Genomic DNA, 18,889 nt, shown 5'->3' with positions numbered 1-18,889 from the left:
TTGTTCACGTTCTTCTCAGCAGCTGGCACGGCCAGGATTCTAATGTTCGATCTTGCCGTAGCTCTTGATAACGCCACTGGTTCTGGCAAGTATACCCCAACATTAGAAAAAGTCTGCCCCTATGCCTTGTTAACAGTCATTGCGAAGCTAAGCCGAATAGGGAACTGCTTTCGCTTAAATTGGAAAGAGAACATATCGTCATCCGATGGGCATAAGGTTATGCGAGGCAGAAAAACCCTCTTTCCAGCGTGTTGTCCCAACACAATTTCTGCGTCTATGGTATTTTTTTGAACCCCTGTATGATAAGTCTAGTACCGTTACAAAGTCTGTTCGCAGGGTCAATGTTCCTAAGCAATATAACCGGACAACCAATCTTCAGCTTTAGCACATGTGGAGGTAGACCATTGGGTGTCAAAGTGTTAAGAAATTCTTCTGGGTAGTAGTTGTGCGGATCATTCACCGCACAATCAAAGTTGTGGTACACCATCTCATCCCCGTAGAAACGATCTATCATCTTCATATTAATCATATCGACCGAGTCGTTCCGCGTAAATATCGCTCGAGAGGTGATATAATCTTTGCTTGAAATATTTGTATTGAGATTAAGGAATATGCAATCAATTAGAGTATCAAGGTCACTATCTTCCCGGTGTGCGGTACACATACATCATGAGGAAGACAAATTTGATCATCAATAGTCGCCTCCTCAGAACCTCCACCGATGCGCAACAAGTATTCTGCAAACCATTGGTCACTCTTTGCCCTCATGTTGCACACTAATTTTAGATGTCGCATGGAATCCCAAAGATAAGACATCTGTAGCGAGGCACTAACTATCTGAGCCCTTGACCCTCTTCGAATAACAGGAAGAACTTGTCTGAAATCTCCACCGAACACCACAGTCTTCCCTTCAAAAGGCAGCTCTGGTCGGTTCATTATATCACGGAGACTATTGTCTAGTGCCTCGACAGCCTACCTCTTTGTCATGCTAGCCTCGTCCCAAATTATGAGAGATGCTGCTTGAAGCAGCTTGGCAGTACCGCTCTGTTTTGTGAAAGTGCAAAAGGCTCCATTATCAATGGTGAGGGGAATCTTGAAGCGTGAGTGGGCGGTTCTGCCACCAGGCATTATTGAGGTTGCGACACCAGATGTAGTTGTTGCCATAGCAATCTTTTTCTGACTGCGTATAGTAGCAAGAAGTGCTTTGTACAAATAAGTTTTTCCGGTCCCATCAGGACCATCCACAAAAAATAGACCCCCATGTTCGGTACCAACTGAGGACATAATCTCATCGTATGCAGCCTGCTGCCTCCTCATTAAGGGTGTCTGACAGAGCCACATCATCCTCGTTAGCCTCAATGCTAGCCTCCTCAAAAATCTCTCTAGGAATCTCTCTTATTTGTACAAAACATATATTATGCAATGACACCGTAATCTAGGAAAAAAACTAATAACAATAAAATAAATAGTACCTAGACTCTCTTTACCGATCTGCATGGGTTGGTATGAATCATTTTTATGCAACCAATCGTCATTTTCACTATTATTCATGCCATCCTTGTCTAATGCAACCCCACCAGCTACAAGATAGTTATTATAAAAAATAAATATAAATAATATACAGAAGGGTAAGGCACATTGCTTCGTTTAAATTTGTTTGCAGTGTCACCTATTGCCCCATGCACAAGTGTAGTTTTTGCCTTTTTCATTCGATATTGTTCACGATGCTTCTTGTTGTATTCATTCCTCTGTTGTTCAGTCCTTGTTGCATATCGTGCTCTTTCCCTTTCCCTTTTTCGTTGCTTAGCGTCATCAACTTTGAAAATAGGTAGTATGCATGTTAATTGAATAAATACGCAATAAATGCAAATCATTGTTTGTCAAGGTGCATTCCTGTACATGTGTGTATTAATATTTACCTCCGTTGGTAGTGTTTGTCAAATCTCCTAGTGGAGTATGACCACCATTTTTTCTACTGGGTCCATGTCGGAGAAACTGGATATAAAAAAACTCTTAAGAGGAAAACATGGATTAACACATATTTGTCCTAATTGATAGCCTCAATGATAAAAAAAACAATCTCCACAAATTGATAATGATTTAAAATATTTTTGCCTAAAAGAAAAGTTAATAGTAATTAACATAACCATATCAAATCAAAACAAAGGAACTTTTAGCATAAAATATTTTTAGTTTAAGACAATGAAAATATATTTTGTTTTACTGCTACGGGAGAACACTAACTGACATAATGAAATCAGCTCAACCAAAAAAATCAACTCAATTTTACTGCAATAAATGGTAGCTAATCCAATAGCACAGTGTACTTGTAGGTTTGAACTTTGAAGAGGCATGGAACTTTCAATTTTCAACGAACAATTACCTCAAAATCGAATGAAACCAGAAACAAAAATGGGCACAGCCAGAGAACCCAGTTTGTACTTTTTAAGCAGCACCTATTGACGTTCTGTAGATGAATTTGCTATTAGATGCATCCATCTTTTAGCAACCATTGACAATCTCAAATTTCCTCCTTGATTCATAATTTTTCATATGTTGAATTTCAACGGGGCTAATATGTCTGGCGTGTGCTGCTGAGCCTCAGCAACCTAATTTTAACCATTGCTATTCTATCATCTATTCTATGTCAGGTTTATTGTTTTGTTTATACAAGAATTAATGAATTAGTGTGGCTATATATGAAGTGGCTTTAGTAGTGACTACTAATAATCATAAGTGCTATTTTTGGACAAGAACATCATCAGGGCTACTTTCAGGGGGATATTGCAGTCAACTCTTTTGGACAAGAACAAGGCACTTCTATGCTTAATATACATATAGAATTATCATGCTTAATACACCCTCTGCGGTCTAAATGATTACTGTTTAATTATCCAGTTGCGCATAATCTACAAGTTTTGTTATAATCAAATCAAACATGTCGTGAGTTCAGATTGGGCTCAGCTTGTGTAGGGTGTAGACATAATCATTTTGGTTAGAAAACTTAAAACTAATCATGAAAAATTGTGAGCTATTGAGTATTGAAGTAAGCATTTTGAGATCAGTTACACAGAAAATGACACACCATGCTAAGAAAAATCTATCTGGACACATGCTGAAGTAGAGTGCAGACAAGTTACTCAATCAGAGTATTAGACTCTAGAGTACCACAAGTTTATCCATTGCCCATAGATAGTTGATCAGTTATAAAGGTGATAATCCATGACCAAATGATCGAGCATTTTCAATATTTTTGTCTTATATGGCAGCAGTTCAACCTTGTTGTTCGCTAGCATTCTTTTACTTTAAAACTATTTGTTTCAATTATTTGGGAAAAAGAAATGCCTAGCCTTTGCTATTTCTTGTGCCAACTGTCTTTTGCAGCACTGTAAGTTAGTTGGAGAAAAATTTTGAGAAGATGTCTGCAGTTTCACATTTCTACAACACCAATACTTGGCTGGAGACATTTTTGACAAGAAGTGTATGGCAACGATTTTGATTCTGCTACAATTGACTTGCTCCCATATGCAGCTTCTTCTGCCACCAAACAAGCCTAAACTATAACCATCTCTATTCTGTTTAAAATTTCTGATACTGAAAATTGCAGCTTTTTCTGCCACCAAGATTAAAATAAAAAAGGCTGCCATATTAGTAAGTTAAAGCCAGTGTGCACTATTGTAGAGACCAGGTTGTGACGATTCTTATTTAGGTAATGCACACATACTGAGTTTAATTTATTTGTCAATTGATTTCGAATCATAAATTTTTTATACTCGTATCTTCCATTGAGTTAGCTCAGACAAATTTACTCGTATCTTCCATTGAGTTAGCTCAGACAAGTAATGAACAAGATTGAACAACTTCAAGTAATTCCAACCTTCAGTCCTCCCGCTCCTCTCAGTAGGTCAAAACAACGCTACAAGCAAGAAAAATGTACCTGTAATCCACTTCAGTCGCGGAGCCGCAAAGCATCGAACAGATGGCGTGCAAACGCCCCCGAGTGGCTCGAGGGACCGCCAGCCACCTCAGCGCCGAGCTCCCCTCTGGCGGACGTCAGCTGCCGGCTGAATCGCGGTGAGGTAGAGCTAGCTCTCCTGCTAGCTTCCACCGCCCTAGTCTCCAGCACAGCTACCCACGCCGCGCCGCTGCCGCGCAAACAGTCCTCCTGCGCGCGCTGTTCCTGCCACCGGCGCGGGAGCTCGGGTACCTCAGGGACGTCCTCTTCGCCTTCTTCTACCTACCGACCGCGATGAGCCCATCGTCACAATGGCCACCACCTCATAAATTGACGCACAGTATCCAGCGCATTAGCTGTCGACGCAGCTACTGTCACCAGCGCGCGTGGCGCCGCGACCACCGCCTCCGTGCCAAGAACTGTGGCAGTATAGGATGAGGAGAGAGGGCAGGAGTCCGTAGATGCCAAGGCTGAGGACGTTTGTTGTAGTCTTCCACAGCAGCGGGAACCAGAATCGTGTTCGCCGACGAGGAGTCCCTGGACTCTTCTGCGGTCGCAGGGCAGACCGGCGGAATCGAGAGGGCGTCGAGCTTGCGACTATTGCCTAGAAGAGTGAGCAGATGTGGGGTTTGGCTTCTGGCTTGAGGTAGCACGAGATCCCCAAGCTCTATGCCTTTGCCTCATGCGAGGATCTAGGATATTGTTAATTCGGATTGGGTTTGGCTCGCAGTATGGATCGAGACCCCGAGTGTCGAGTGGCTGAGGCCATGGATTGGGTGGTCAATGTGCTAGCAGATTGGGGATAGGAGGACAGTGGCAAACGAGAACGACTGGGCGAGGGCGGAGGGCGAGGGCGAGGGCGCAGGCTTGGACAGCGTGCGAAAGGCGAAATCTCGGGCTTTGGCCTCGTTTAGTTCACTCTGAAAACCAAAAAGTTTTCAAGATTCCCCGTCATATCGAATCTTGTGGCACATACATGAAACATTAAATATAGACGAAAACAAAAAATAATTACACAGTTTAGCTGGAAATCACGAGACGAATCTTTTGATCCTAGTTAGTCTATAATTAGATAATATTTGTCACAAACAAACGAAAATGCTACAGTTCCGAAAAGTTTTCACTTTTGGGAACTAAACAAGGCCTTTGTTCGTCAGAGCGCACATGTGAAACCCTTCAGGTGGACCCGATACGGAGGGAAGCTAAGAGCGCTCGACGTACTCGTCGCTCGTTCTGCCTGTTGAACGATCTCGCTGTAACTTTTTTCGTTGTAGAGATTAGAAACCAAACTATCTTTATGGAATCATTGTGATAAGACTGGTAGAAATAATAGCAAGAGATACACATGGGTGCTTTTGTTCACAATGCATTTGTCCAATAGCAGTTACCTTGGACCTCAATTTGGATAATCAGGTCATGTTTGTGAGCTAATTTAGTTGTGTCTAGAGTTGATCGTGTCTTCAATAGCTTTATATGTTAACTAATCATTTTTTTATATAAGGGTACAAATCCTAAATTTGTTTTTTCCCACATCATTAGATGTGAGAATAATATTGTTAATTGCAGTCCAAGTTTGAAGCGGATAGAAAGTCAAAACATGTGAAAACTGCATGTGACTTGTTCGCCAGCAGCGCTATAAGCTAAAGAAGAAGTATTTTGATGCTTGTCCACTACATCAGGTGCCTAAGACATCTCCTGTGTCATTCATGAGTGGTGCCCAATGGGATACACCTGTCGAATACTGGAAAAGTGAGAACAAAATGGTAAGTTCATGACATTGACCAAAATCTTATGTTGATATCACAATCTTATGTTGATCTCATATGTGCCTAACATTACTATTTTGTTGGTGTAGCTGACTTGTGAGAAAAACAAAGCTAATAGAAGCCAAGTGTAGTTTCACCAGACAACTGGTTCTCGCAGCTATGAAATGCATCTTATAGATTTGGCGAGTTAGCTGGCACTTGGCTTAGTTTAGTTTAATTTACTGCTAGTTGTCTATGTTTCAAATAAAAAGATTCAACATCAGTTTTTTCAAATTGTCCTTGTTTTCAATTTGTTTTCAGACAAACAAGTATCAAAGTGAACTACCAAATTTACTAGATGTTTTTAAGGACACTCACTACAGCAAAAAGAAAGGGTTCACTCCTACGGTTCAATCTGCTATTGTAAGTAAATAAAAATTAGTGCATAATCAAATGATACATGAGGTCCAACATATTTATTTATTTATGTGTCCTATTCATTGCTAGGTTGAAATGGAGGACAAGATAAATGCTCTTGTAAATGATGGTGAATAACCAGAGAATATGGCTGATGTTGTCTCTAAGGTTCTTCTTTGGAAGACTAAGAAGAATAGCTTTCTGGTAAATGTGGCGATAAAAAGCTCTTTTGCTGGTGAGAAAAATGCTGAAAGTTGGCATGAATTAGAAGCTGAACTGGCGGTGGAGAAGCAGACCTCAAGTGATCTTAGGGAGCTTGTAAAGACTTAGCAACTGCAGATGGATGACATGATGAAGAAGTTCTAGAAAGGTGAAACAGCAAGGGCTAGGCATGATAGGAGTATAAGAAAAAGCAAGCTGAGACAGATGAACTGATTAGGGGTCTGATGTCCATGATTCCAGCAAATCCACCAAGATAAAGTTGTATTTGGCTTCCTAATGCAGCACAAGGCTGGTGGGGTGTTGTTTTTGTCACAGAACCGACCAAATTATAAGAGTTCAAGTGTAGAAACGATCGACAAGCAATCAAGTTTCCAAACTTGAGCCCATATAATCCCGGTAGTCAATTGAAATTACGTAGGACTTCAACCAACTTGCAACAAACCAAGATCGTAATAATTCAGCACAACACAGCGAGTGTTACATAGTCATTCATTGCCGTCGAAGCGGCACCACATCGGAGTATTAAGTTATTACAACACTTGTTCGAAGTAGCGGAAGCAAAATAGTTACACACACACTTTCCAAAGTTCAGTTCATAAGTTCGAGTTACTGCCAGAGTCTACATCATCCTTCCAAAAGCAACAGGTACGAGGTTGTTAGAGAACCGTGCCCAACGGTTAGTCCTCATCCCAGCGGGATGGAGACAGGTCTTGCAGAAGCCGTCATAAAAGATGTCATCTGCAACAGGTAGGAATAAACCCTGAGTACGAGATTGTACTCAGCTAGACTTACCCGTCTAGTAAAACATAAAAGACACCAAGGATCATGCAAGGCTAGTGGAGCTGGTTGACTCATATTTGCCAAAAGCTTGCATAAAACTACATTATTATGAGAGCATCATATTTATTCATCATCAGCCTACTACTAGATTAGCACCTGTACTAAAGCACTACACTTGATTATTACAAACAATAATAACCATATCCAGTTCATCATGTACTTTTCCTGGCTACCATCATTATCATGAACCAAAGTTCTTTAATGAATGCTACGTTTGCCGCTGCTCTGTCAAGTTCTCACTAACCGGGAGAGACAGCGATTCGAATCGAGTTCCTATCCAGCTGGAGGGGTATTCCTATCACTCACCCAAGCTTCCCCTGCCAGAGAGCCTACGGGTCACCTTTGATACAACTCCGGAATCGCGGTTCCGATAAGCGCCGCACTCCCAGAGCTATCACTCTGCCAGGGAGGTCAGGAATTTTAACTCACCCACCTTTGGACTTACGCCAATGGTCCCCCGCACACCGCACTTCCTCCGGTAGTGCGCACTTTATACTTATCGACCTTCCGGCCTGAGTCATATTACTCGGCTTCGCGGTCGGAACGAGTTATCCGGCCAACTAAGTGTTAGGCATGCGTTCAACATGACAAGAGGACGTACAACGGTCGGTCCTTAGCTGCCACAGACGGAGTTACTACAACCTTGCAAAACTCCGCCCGGCTTAAATCAATTTAATCAGGTTCCACTCACGATAGCACATATAGACCATCGTGATCCGACACAACCCTATATCGCGCAGGTGACAGGAAATCACCCGACTTCTACCGATTAAGCATGGCTAAGCTGCTACTCGATCCTAACTCTATACCTAAGGTGTGGTGAGTTATCTTGGACAAGGATGGAGTAAATGCAGCAAGGGTTCCATCACAACTCCTATACTTAATGCAGCAATAGATATAACATATTAAGTAAACTTTCGAAAGTAAAGGGAGGCTTAGAATGCTCCGGGGCTTGCCTTTCACGAACGAGGCTGGCTCATGACTCGGGCACTCAACTTCTTCTTCGGGCTCCTCGAGTCCGACTTGCTGGACCTCCACCTCCAGGTTGCCCTCCTGGCCTTCGGGGTTCACTTGCAGCTCGAAGGAGGCTGTCACGTCCGATGCACCTATTGCATGCTCGGTGAATGAGAAGGTGTGCATACAAAAGAATGAATGCTTGATAATATAAATAAACTCACTGAGCACTCATTTACGGAGTAACACAGTTATAACAAGTTCACACGAGGTAGTAAGTTAACTAAGTCCAAAACCTATCATGATAACCTATAACAGCAAAAGCAACATATAACAGAACTAGCTCAGTAAACAGATCATAACTAGTGCTAGGCAGATCCAACAAACATGAGTGAGGACATTTTGGAAAGCTTATGAAATTGTCTACAAATCATCTTTAAACATCATAGCAAGATTCATACATTAAACAAGTCATTTAAACAAAGTTCCAGGTTCTGTCCCAGAAAAATAGAGAACACCTATTTCTGGAACCTAACTTGAAAAGATCATAACTTCAAAACTACTGGACCAAATGATCCCAAATTTAAACCACAGCTAGTTCAATAAGTTTACAACAACTTTGATTTAGACAAGTTTCCAAGAAAACCAAGTTATCATTAAGCAAAAGTTAAATTACTCCCTTGCTGTCCAGAACAGCTTTTAACCCACCAATTAATTATTTAATGATATAGCCAAAGCATAAACAGTGTCAACCACATAACTTATAAGTACAAGCATGTCATAAGGTTACCAGAACACCACATGATAACCTCCAAATGTTTATTAACAAGGCATTTATTAATTTAATTCTAGATAGGAGCATAATTACAAGATACTAGCAAAAGTGCTCAGAAAAATCTACAAAAATTACAGAGGCACAAGTATAGCATCAAAGCATCACCATAAAATTTCAGAGCAATTGCACATACCAAATTAAAGATATGCATTTAACATGTAACAAGGTGTTTATTTCATAAATTGGGAATCATGACTTATTCTGTGTCAAACAACAGATTTCAGATTATTTATATATTATGAATACCATAAACAAGTTTAATACCAAAATAGAGCACCAGCATAAACACCAATTATTTTATATGATTTAATTAAAGAAACAAGCCAAATCTCAAACATAAATTACATAACAAAGCTGCAGTACTCCAAAAATCATGAAATATTTATCAAAGCACTCTAATACCACACAGAGACTACCATAAAATTTTCATGGCAAACTAAACAGTATAACCACAGATATGAATTTATCCATGAATAACAAGATTAAATCCTTAATAAATATTTTCCCAGAAAACATGGTTCATTTTATATTTTTATTAAAAACTAGCCATCTCAAGGAATACCACAAAATTGGTTTCACAATTTTTGGATCTCAGAAACAGGAGATATGATTTTTGCTAGAAAGCCAAAAATCCAGATTTGAATAAAAGGAAGGAGGAGACCGTTGAGTCACTGGCAGACGGGACCCGCGCGTCAGTGACACCGAGAACAGAGGACTCCTTCGCCGGCAAATGCTCGCCGATGGTGAGCTTCTCCGGCGGATCCAAGGGCACCAACGTGCTCCTGGAGGGATTCCCCATCGATGGAGGTAGGTGGTGCTAGGGTTTCGGCTACGGAGAGGGGTCGCCGTCGGCCATGGCGGCACGGCAGAGCTACCCCGGCTTACGCCGGCCATCTTCGACCGGTAGAGTGTCGGGGAAGGGCGGCTTAAGCATCAGTGAGTCAGTGCGGAGCTTTCTAGGTAGAAACGCCTAACCCTAACGGCTCCGGTGAGCCTGCTCACGTGCGAGGTGCTCGTCGGCGGTGAGCACGGTGGTGCGGCGGCCGTGTTCCCGCGCGACGGTGAGGTTTTAGCCGGAATGGCATGGTGTGGACCGATGCCAAGACCTAAGCAGACCCTAACGCTACCCAGAGAGAAGGAAGCAAGGGTGGAGCAGCGGCGAGGTTCGCCGGAATCGGTGTCGTGACTGCCGCGAACCCGACGACGGAGAACTTGCGAAATGCCGCTCACCTCGGGGAGATCTCGTCCAACTGATGGGTGGAGAAGATGGAGGAGCTCGAGGCGGACTTGGAGGCGCTCGGAGGCGAAGCAAGACGCAGAGGCGAGGGCGCGAAGAGCTGGCGAAGCTCTCGGCGGCAATGGCGACAGCGTTTCCGCCAGAGCGAGCGCGAGAGAGAGGAAGGAGAAGAATGGACGGGCGCTGAGTGAGTGCGGGGCGCCGTGGCGTCCATGCCAACGCCGTCGACCTGACGAGCGGGGCCAACGCCGGTGTACGGGCGCCATCTGGCGGACAGGTGGCGCTCTGGACGTTCCCGACGGCGAGCTCCTCTCTGCATCAAGCGACGCGATCAGTGTCTGACAGAGCGATTTCAGCGAAGAATAACTTCCAAACCAGAGCGAGTTAGGAGATGGTGTAGTTGACAAAGTTGGAGCACCAACTGAGTTCTACAACAATGTCAACTAGAGCAAGAGCCAGATCGGCCTGGATTGAGAGATATGGAGTTTTCAAAACTGATCGAGCAAACTGGTTTCGTTCCAGGACTTAGAAAATTTCCTAAGTGTTGGAAACAGCCCCAAATCTGCCTTGTGGGTCAATTTTGAACTATTTGTGATCATTTTCATGAGATGGCCATAAAACAACTTTTGTTCCTTATAAAATTTACTACAACTTTGTTGTAGAAAGTTTTGCCATGCAAATATTTTATGAAACACTTTTTAAAAACCTAAGCAAAAGAGGTTTCTAGGGCCTATTAGCATAAGTATGACTTAAGTGATTATTTTGGAGAAGTGATCAACATGAACATTGTTCCCAAGGTTAAGTTAAACATAAATAAACTATTTAACAAGGCATAGCACCCAAACACAAGCATGGTTCACTCAAACATAAGCATAGGGAGCCTATTTAAGCAATTTAAATCTCATTTTTGCATAGAATGGTATGACTCAAGGTAGATGATGATCATGACATACTTGAGTAGAGAATGATGCTTATGCTATGCATGTGATTTATGCAACCATGACATTGGGGTGTTACAGTTTTGAGGGTCGATATATTTTGGCAAGTGGTGCTTTTGGGTTACTTAGACTTTGAATGCTTGTGGGTTGGTCTGTGAACTTATGCAATGTCATGCCGGTGTGGTGTCAGAACCTTTGGCAAGTAGTGCTGCAGCTACTTGACTTTCAGTGATTTTATTTGAACTTATATCATTTGGTGTAGCGATCCTCAAAGGTAACCGATTTGTGACCTTTAATGGTGATATGTAATGCTATATTTAATGTATCTGTTAAGTGATCTATATATATATATATATATATATATATATATATATATAGGATGAGTTATTTTTATACGTACGAGTAACTACACGCACGCACGCACGCACGCGAGGGTGGTTGCGGCCGGACCTAGGTAATGGGCCGGTGATGTGTCGGGTTTGGATATAATCCAATTGGATCTGACGTATGCGGACGTACTCGTATATATAGTAATTAAAAATATAGTAATTAAAAATTGTGGCGATACGGTTGTTAACAAATCCCGTGAATTACGACTGGGCGACTGGCCGGCAGCTGCCATGTCTAGCTCGTTTCAAAATTGTACTCAAATGTACATACCTTCTAAAATCATTGAGTATATACTACATTACTAAAAAAATATGGATGGAAGTACATACTCTAAAAATAAACATTAAAATGATCATATAAGTATATGGATATACTCTCAAATTCTATAAGTATATAAATATACTTAATTTTCTTATTAAAGTATGTGTCCATACTAATTCACCTAAAACAATATAAATTAATATTAATAAAATACCTAATGTCCTTATTAAAGTATGCAACCATACTTCTAAAAAATTGGTATATACATATACTACTATTTAAATGCACATATTTCAAAAAGTCAGGTACCCCAGCCCAATGTCAAAAGCAAACAATTTAAACCAAATCTTTTTATGATAGTTGTCAGCATGCACGTATATATTTGCCTCAAAAAAATATACACGTATATACTCGCCTTAAAACAAAATACCCGTTAGGATAGTATATGGGCCGGACTCCACCCTCCACGATCTCGGTTTCCTACGTTACCTCACATCCCCGACGTCTGTTTCCTCCGCACGACGATAGATCCCGACGTCTGTTTCCTCCGCACGACGATAGATCGGTGTAGATACTCGTACGTGTAGAAAGGAATTACCCTATAGCGCTGTTTCCTCCGCACGACGATAGATCGGTGTAGATACCCGACGTCTGTTTCCTCCGCACGACGATAGATCGGTGTAGATACTCGTACTTGCTGGTACCACCGACTCAGAGCATCGGTACTACCGGTGCACCCTGGCAGAGAAGAATTTTTCTAAGTGTCCGTGAGTGCAAGCGTGTCTCTCAAGCGCAAGAAGAAAATTGACCTGAGCACCCTTATCCTCATCTTACCAACTTGATTTGCATCCCTTTTGATAGTGCGGCGTTTCCTATAACTCAAACAAAGAATAAAAACTTTGTAGCCACTTGAGTCGAAACACCGTTTATCCATTAGAAATTTAGGGGTGCTATAATTCACCGAATGTTTTCGTTCAATTCCATCAATGGACTAACACCTGTAGATTATGCTCGATAAACATGTTAGTCCCTAATTTGATTGTTATTAATTATCAAAAACCACACCGGGGGCGAATGCACTTACACCTCCTTTAGAATGGGCTGGCATAGACCTAGTGATGACATGGCAAGGCAGCTGCCACGTCAATTCCATCATCACCAAATGACGTGGCAAACGATGACGTGGAACAACTCCATGACGTTTAAGTTCATCACTATAGGCTTTGGCTATTGTTGTTGACCATGTATTCTATGACGAAATGAAATAGCAATCGGTGACGGCTCTAGTCGATCCATCAAATGTATAACGTGAGATACATGACGGAATTTTCGATCGTCATAGCAAGTTACTCGTGATATATTTTTCGACTGTTTATGACCAAAGTAATCGTCATGTAAAGCAACATTCCTTGTAGTGCACCCTATAAGGGTTAGAACTCTGGCCGGCAGGTGCACGTTCGCTTGCGAGCCAGGTCTACAAAGGGGCAAGGAAATGGCCGTGCTTGCAAGCTAAATTCAAATACGCGACTTCAAATAGAAATTATAAAGTGATAAAATAGTGTTGTTTTCCCACTTTTGTCAATAGAAAGCAAATAGAATTTGCTTCCTAGTCCACTTTCTTAGGTAGCACGCAATCCTAGAATTACATATATGGGGTCCCCCCATATATATATGAATCGTAATTAGATAGAAATGCAAGCGGTGAGGGCACTCACAATGCAAGACTCTATCACAGAGTCCAAGACAATTAATTACATATTATTTATGATATTTTGCTGATGTGGCAGCATATTAAGAGGTAGAAAAAATAAGACTCCAAGTCTTATTTAGACTCCAAGTCCACATTGTTCGAGGTAATAAATAACGTTAGACTCCATGATAGAGTCTGCATTGTGAGTGCCCTGAGCAAGAGCATCAAGTATAGGCCGTTTAATTAGCTAGGTATTATAACAATTTGTGCAAAGAGACAACAAGATAAGAACATTATTAATTAGATAGCTAGCCACCATGAGTAATTAAAGGTCAGTCTCAATGCATAGTTTCATGGCACAGTTACAAAGATTATAAACTAGGTACCCGAGTCATATGAGTTTCATGGGGATGAAACTCTTCTCTCATCTTATGAAACTCTTCATTTAATGACCCTTCCAAGTCAGCAATTTTGCTTATGTGGCACCCTATTTAATGTGCATGACATACCCATGAAACATGCATTGAGACTGACCTAAGTGTTTGTTTCCTTTGCAAAACAAAATGCGGCTGCTAATCCAGATGATCGAGAACACTCTTTCCGCGGCCCGGTTAGTTGTTTTCTTGAGCACGCGATGCGACTAATTAGGACGCAGGTGGTTGAAAATCACACTCCGATGCAATACGTCCTCACTTAGTCACTTTAGCTAGCCTAGCCATTCCAAAAATGAAACAAAGAATCAGATATTATCGGAACAAAAAAAAGAAAAGCGAGAGAGAAATTGCGTGGACTGGTTGGTAGATAAGCACTGCTGCGGCACGCACGCACGCACGCATGCATGCATGCAGCAGGCCTTATCCCGCCGCACCGGCCGGCGGCGATCGCCTACAAATATCGACCGGCCCGTAGCTCGCTCGACTATCTTAATTTCTTTGTATTCTCTCCCGGCCCCGTTCCGTTCCGTTCCTCTGCAGCAGCAGCAGGCTGCTTCTTTGCTAGCTAGCTAGCTACTGGCGGTACGTTCCACAATGGCCGCCGCGCCAGTCGCGCTGCCCTTGCTCCTGCTGGCGGCGCTCGCTGCCGCCGCGGCGGTCGCGAGCGCAACCACCGTCGCATACAACGACCGTGCGGTGGTCATCGACGGCCAGCGCCGCATTATCCTATCAGGGTCCATCCATTACCCCAGGAGCACGCCACAGGTGAATGAGATACTCATGAGATCCATCGTCGTCGTTTCTCGTTTGCCATCTCAATTAACTTGGCTTGCCACTGCATCTGCAATTCTGCATGCGTGCAGCAGTGCATCATTTGTCGACCGAATCTTTATTTCCTTGCTGGATGTGATTAATTCTTTATTAATCAATTAAGTAACTGATGATCGACACTACTGTGGTTTGGCTCATGCAAATGCAATGGCAATGCAGATGTGGCCCGATCTCATCAACAAGGCTAAGGAAGGCGGCCTCAACACCATCGAAACGTACGTCTTCTGGAACGGCCACGAGCCGCGCCGCCGCCAGGTATTGTATATAAATAAATATATATGTAACTAATTAACATTTCATTACTCAAAGAAATTAAATATGAATGATAATAAATCTACTACTGAGGGGGGGGGGGTCTTTTTGTGTGTGTTTATTATATGCATTTTCTTTTCGAACTTGCAGTACAACTTTGAGGGAAACTACGACATCGTGAGGTTCTTCAAAGAGATCCAGAACGCTGGAATGCACGCTATTCTTCGAATTGGTCCCTACATCTGTGGGGAATGGAACTATGGGTACATTTCTCATATACTGTTTCTCTACTATAGACATGTGGCAATGGCATACACATATATTTGTTTCCCCTGTTTTAATTCTCTCTCTCCATATGCTGTTGCAGAGGCCTTCCTGCATGGCTGCGTGACATCCCCGGAATGCAGTTCAGGTTGCACAATGACCCCTTTGAGGTAACTAATTAATAAGATTCATACATATATATAGTACATGATACATACTAGCATCTCAATCAAGCACGACCCTAATTGGCAAACATAGATAAATTGAACTTCAATAGTAATTAAATCCTTTTTCGGTTTCTTGTATATGCGTGCATGGCAGCGCGAGATGGAGACCTTCACCACCCTCATTGTCAACAAGATGAAGGACGCCAACATGTTCGCAGGACAGGGAGGCCCAATCATCCTTGCTCAGGTACGGTGTATATATATGCAGCTAGCATTTGTCATCGTCGTCTCCACTCTTGTATCGTGATCAACAACTAATATATCTGACAAAACAATTCAATATGTCTGCCAAATCATGCATCTATAGATCGAGAACGAGTATGGAAACATCATGGGAAAACTCGAGAACAACCAGTCTGCCTCGCAATACATCCACTGGTGTGCCGACATGGCTAATAAGCAAAAGATTGGTGTCCCCTGGATCATGTGCCAGCAGGACAACGATGTGCCACACAACGTGGTATATATGCACCCCAACCGTAGTTTATGATGATCAAATTAATGTTTTAACACAGACGGTATACAGTAATGTTTCGCTCTCTGCTTCTTACCAGATCAACACCTGCAATGGTTTCTATTGCTACGACTGGTTCCCGAATAGGACCGGCATTCCAAAGATATGGACAGAAAATTGGACTGGCTGGTAATTAGCTTAATTTGGTTTTCTTTTTCTCTTCTACTAGCAATGTGCGTGGTCTTGTTTTTTTCCCCTAAATTTTTCAGTAATTTGGAACAGTAATAACATCTTGGTATTGCAAAAATTTTCCAATACAATAGGTTCAAAGCCTGGGATAAGCCGGATTTCCATAGATCTGCTGAGGACATTGCTTTCGCGGTCGCCATGTTCTTCCAGAAGCGTGGATCGGTCCATAACTACTACATGGTGATAGTTTTTCTCTTATTTATTAATTACCATGAATTGCACTTGCACAATAATCTTAATTGTAGCCCTATATATATGAGTATTAATTGTCACCTGAATTCATATATATCGTGGTGGTGATAATTATAGTACCATGGAGGAACCAATTTCGGACGCACTTCTGGTGGCCCGTACATCACAACCAGCTATGACTACGATGCGCCTTTGGACGAGTATGGTAGGTTTATCTAGCTATAGTACAGAGGATCATTCTTTAATTAATTTGTAGTGATACTACTGATTTGTATTTGTATTAATTTTGAAATGTGTTTTCATGTGTACATGTCCATTATATTGTTAGGTAACATTAGGCAGCCCAAATACGGGCACCTGAAGGATCTCCACAACTTGCTCAAGTCCATGGAGAAAATCCTTGTCCATGGAGAGTACAAAGACACAAGTCATGGCAAGAATGTCACGGTACGTTTGTAATGAGTAATGACGACTGACGAGATGATCATTAATTTTGAATGACGAGGATGATCATTAATTTTGAATGAACAATCATGCATTCAGGTCACCAAGTACACGTATGGTGGTTCCTCGGTTTGCTTCATCAGCAACCAGTTCGATGACAGGGATGTGAACGTGACCCTCGCCGGAACTCACCTCGTTCCGGCATGGTCGGTCAGCATCTTGCCGGACTGCAAGACTGTTGCCTACAACACGGCAAAGGTTCTTTTTTTGTTGTTGTTGTTTTGACTGCATATGCCCATTAATCAATTTCGATTTCAGTTAGTGATTTGAGTTTGCGTTTGTGAAATGATGGCACCGATCGACGACGCCGTTAGATCAAGACGCAGACATCGGTGATGGTGAAGAAGGCCAACTCGGTGGAGAAGGAGCCGGAGGCCTTGAGATGGTCTTGGATGCCAGAGAACCTCAAGCCCTTCATGACGGACGACCATGGCAGCTTCAGGCAGTCCCGGCTCTTGGAGCAGATCGCCACGTCCACTGATCAGAGCGACTACTTGTGGTACCGGACAAGGTACTTACTCAACACACCATCCGACTGATGCAAATTAAGCTGTGGCATTAATTAATTTCTGATACATAAATACATAAATTACAGCCTTGAGCACAAGGGAGAGGGAAGTTACACGCTGTATGTGAACACAACTGGGCATAAGATCTACGCTTTTGTCAACGGAAAGCTTGTCGGTGAGTAGTAGCACGCCGATTGCTCCTCCTCTGAAACTTGGTCATCGATCGGTATGTTTCATGCAGCTTCTTCAATTAAACAAATTATTTGGCAGGGCAAAACCAATCGTCCAACGGAGCGTTCGTATTCCAGCTCCAGTCTCCGGTGAAGCTCCACTCCGGGAAGAACTACGTTTCTCTCCTGAGCGGCACCGTCGGCCTCAAGGTTAATTTCGTTCCTTGTCTGTCCACCATTTCTCTCCGGCCGGGGAAGAAATTAACTTAATTTTGTGACGATGCATGAAAACAGAACTACGGACCTTTGTTTGAGCTTGTGCCGGCGGGCATCGCCGGAGGACCAGTTAAGCTTGTGGGGGCAAACGACACCGCCATTGATCTCACCCACAGCTCTTGGTCTTACAAGTCTGGGTTGGCCGGTGAGCACAGGCAGATCCACCTGGACAAGCCCGGCTACAAGTGGCGGAGCCACAACGGCAGCGGCAGCATCCCGGTGAACCGGCCCTTCACGTGGTACAAGACCACCTTCGCGGCTCCGGCCGGCGACGAGGCCGTGGTGGTGGACCTGCTGGGCCTCAACAAGGGCGCGGCATGGGTGAACGGCAACAGCCTGGGCCGGTACTGGCCGTCGTACACGGCGGCGGAGATGGGCGGGTGCCACGGCGCCTGCGACTACCGGGGCAAGTTCAAAGCCGAGGGCGACGGCATCCGGTGCCTGACGGGGTGCGGCGAGCCGTCGCAGCGGTTCTACCACGTGCCCCGCTCCTTCCTCCGCGCCGGCGAGCCCAACACGCTGGTGCTCTTCGAGGAGGCCGGCGGCGACCCGGCGCGCGCCGCGTTCCACACCGTCGCCGTGGGGCACGTGTGCGTGGCGGCCGCCGAGGTCGGGGACGACGTCACGCTGTCGTGCGGCGGCGGCCTCGGCGGGGGCGTCGTCGCCAGCGTCGACGTCGCAAGCTTCGGCGTCACCCGGGGCGGCTGCGGCGACTACCAGGGCGGCTGCGAGTCCAAGGCCGCGCTCAAGGCGTTCAGGGACGCGTGCGTCGGCAGGGAGTCGTGCACGGTCAAGTACACACCCGCGTTCGCCGGCCCAGGGTGCCAGTCAGGCAAGCTCACCGTGCAGGCCACCTGCTGATAGTGATAGCTATATATATATATATATATATATATATATATATATATATATATATATATATATATATATATATATATATATATATATATATATATATATATATATATATATATATATATATATATATATATATATATATATAGCTATATATATATATATATATATATCTGTCTATATATATA

General features: G+C 43.2%; 1 protein-coding gene and 1 long non-coding RNA gene across 3 annotated transcripts; one reads left to right on the top strand and one right to left on the bottom strand.

Annotated features, from left to right (window-relative positions):
* LOC110434005 lies at positions 283–4,840 on the bottom strand. Of its 2 annotated transcripts, none has more exons than XR_002451452.1 (3): positions 3,938–4,840; positions 1,920–2,012; positions 283–1,816 (listed from the first exon to the last, which is right to left on the bottom strand). It is a non-coding gene; the product is annotated as an uncharacterized LOC110434005 (long non-coding RNA). The 2 variants fall into 2 exon arrangements; XR_002451451.1 differs by having other exon boundaries at positions 1,920–1,995; positions 3,938–4,839.
* Positions 14,432–18,708, top strand: LOC8074970 (beta-galactosidase 1). Its single transcript, XM_002457916.2, has 15 exons — positions 14,432–14,683; positions 14,909–15,004; positions 15,152–15,264; positions 15,369–15,435; positions 15,587–15,679; positions 15,800–15,952; positions 16,047–16,135; positions 16,270–16,375; positions 16,505–16,592; positions 16,716–16,834; positions 16,931–17,089; positions 17,206–17,402; positions 17,487–17,575; positions 17,671–17,780; positions 17,865–18,708. The coding sequence occupies exons 1-15, from the start codon at positions 14,513–14,515 to the stop codon at positions 18,705–18,707; spliced, it is 2,493 nt and encodes an 830-aa protein (XP_002457961.1). The 5' UTR covers positions 14,432–14,512; the 3' UTR covers position 18,708.

Source organism: Sorghum bicolor, chromosome 3, assembly GCF_000003195.3.
Source record: "Sorghum bicolor cultivar BTx623 chromosome 3, Sorghum_bicolor_NCBIv3, whole genome shotgun sequence".
In the NCBI taxonomy this organism is placed as follows: Eukaryota; Viridiplantae; Streptophyta; class Magnoliopsida; order Poales; family Poaceae; genus Sorghum; species Sorghum bicolor.
Note: the sequence above shows the minus strand (reverse complement) of the source record. Positions and strands in the feature narration are given on the sequence as shown.

Excerpts from the sequence above, each read along its gene's own strand:
- LOC8074970 (XM_002457916.2), top strand. The coding sequence starts at position 14,513 with ATGGCCGCCGCGCCAGTCGCGCTGCCCTTGCTCCTGCTGGCGGCGCTC. Across the intron at positions 15,265-15,368 it reads TGTGGGGAATGGAACTATGG|AGGCCTTCCTGCATGGCTGC; the intron begins GTACATTTCTCA and ends ATGCTGTTGCAG. Across the intron at positions 17,090-17,205 it reads TTGCCTACAACACGGCAAAG|ATCAAGACGCAGACATCGGT; the intron begins GTTCTTTTTTTG and ends CGACGCCGTTAG.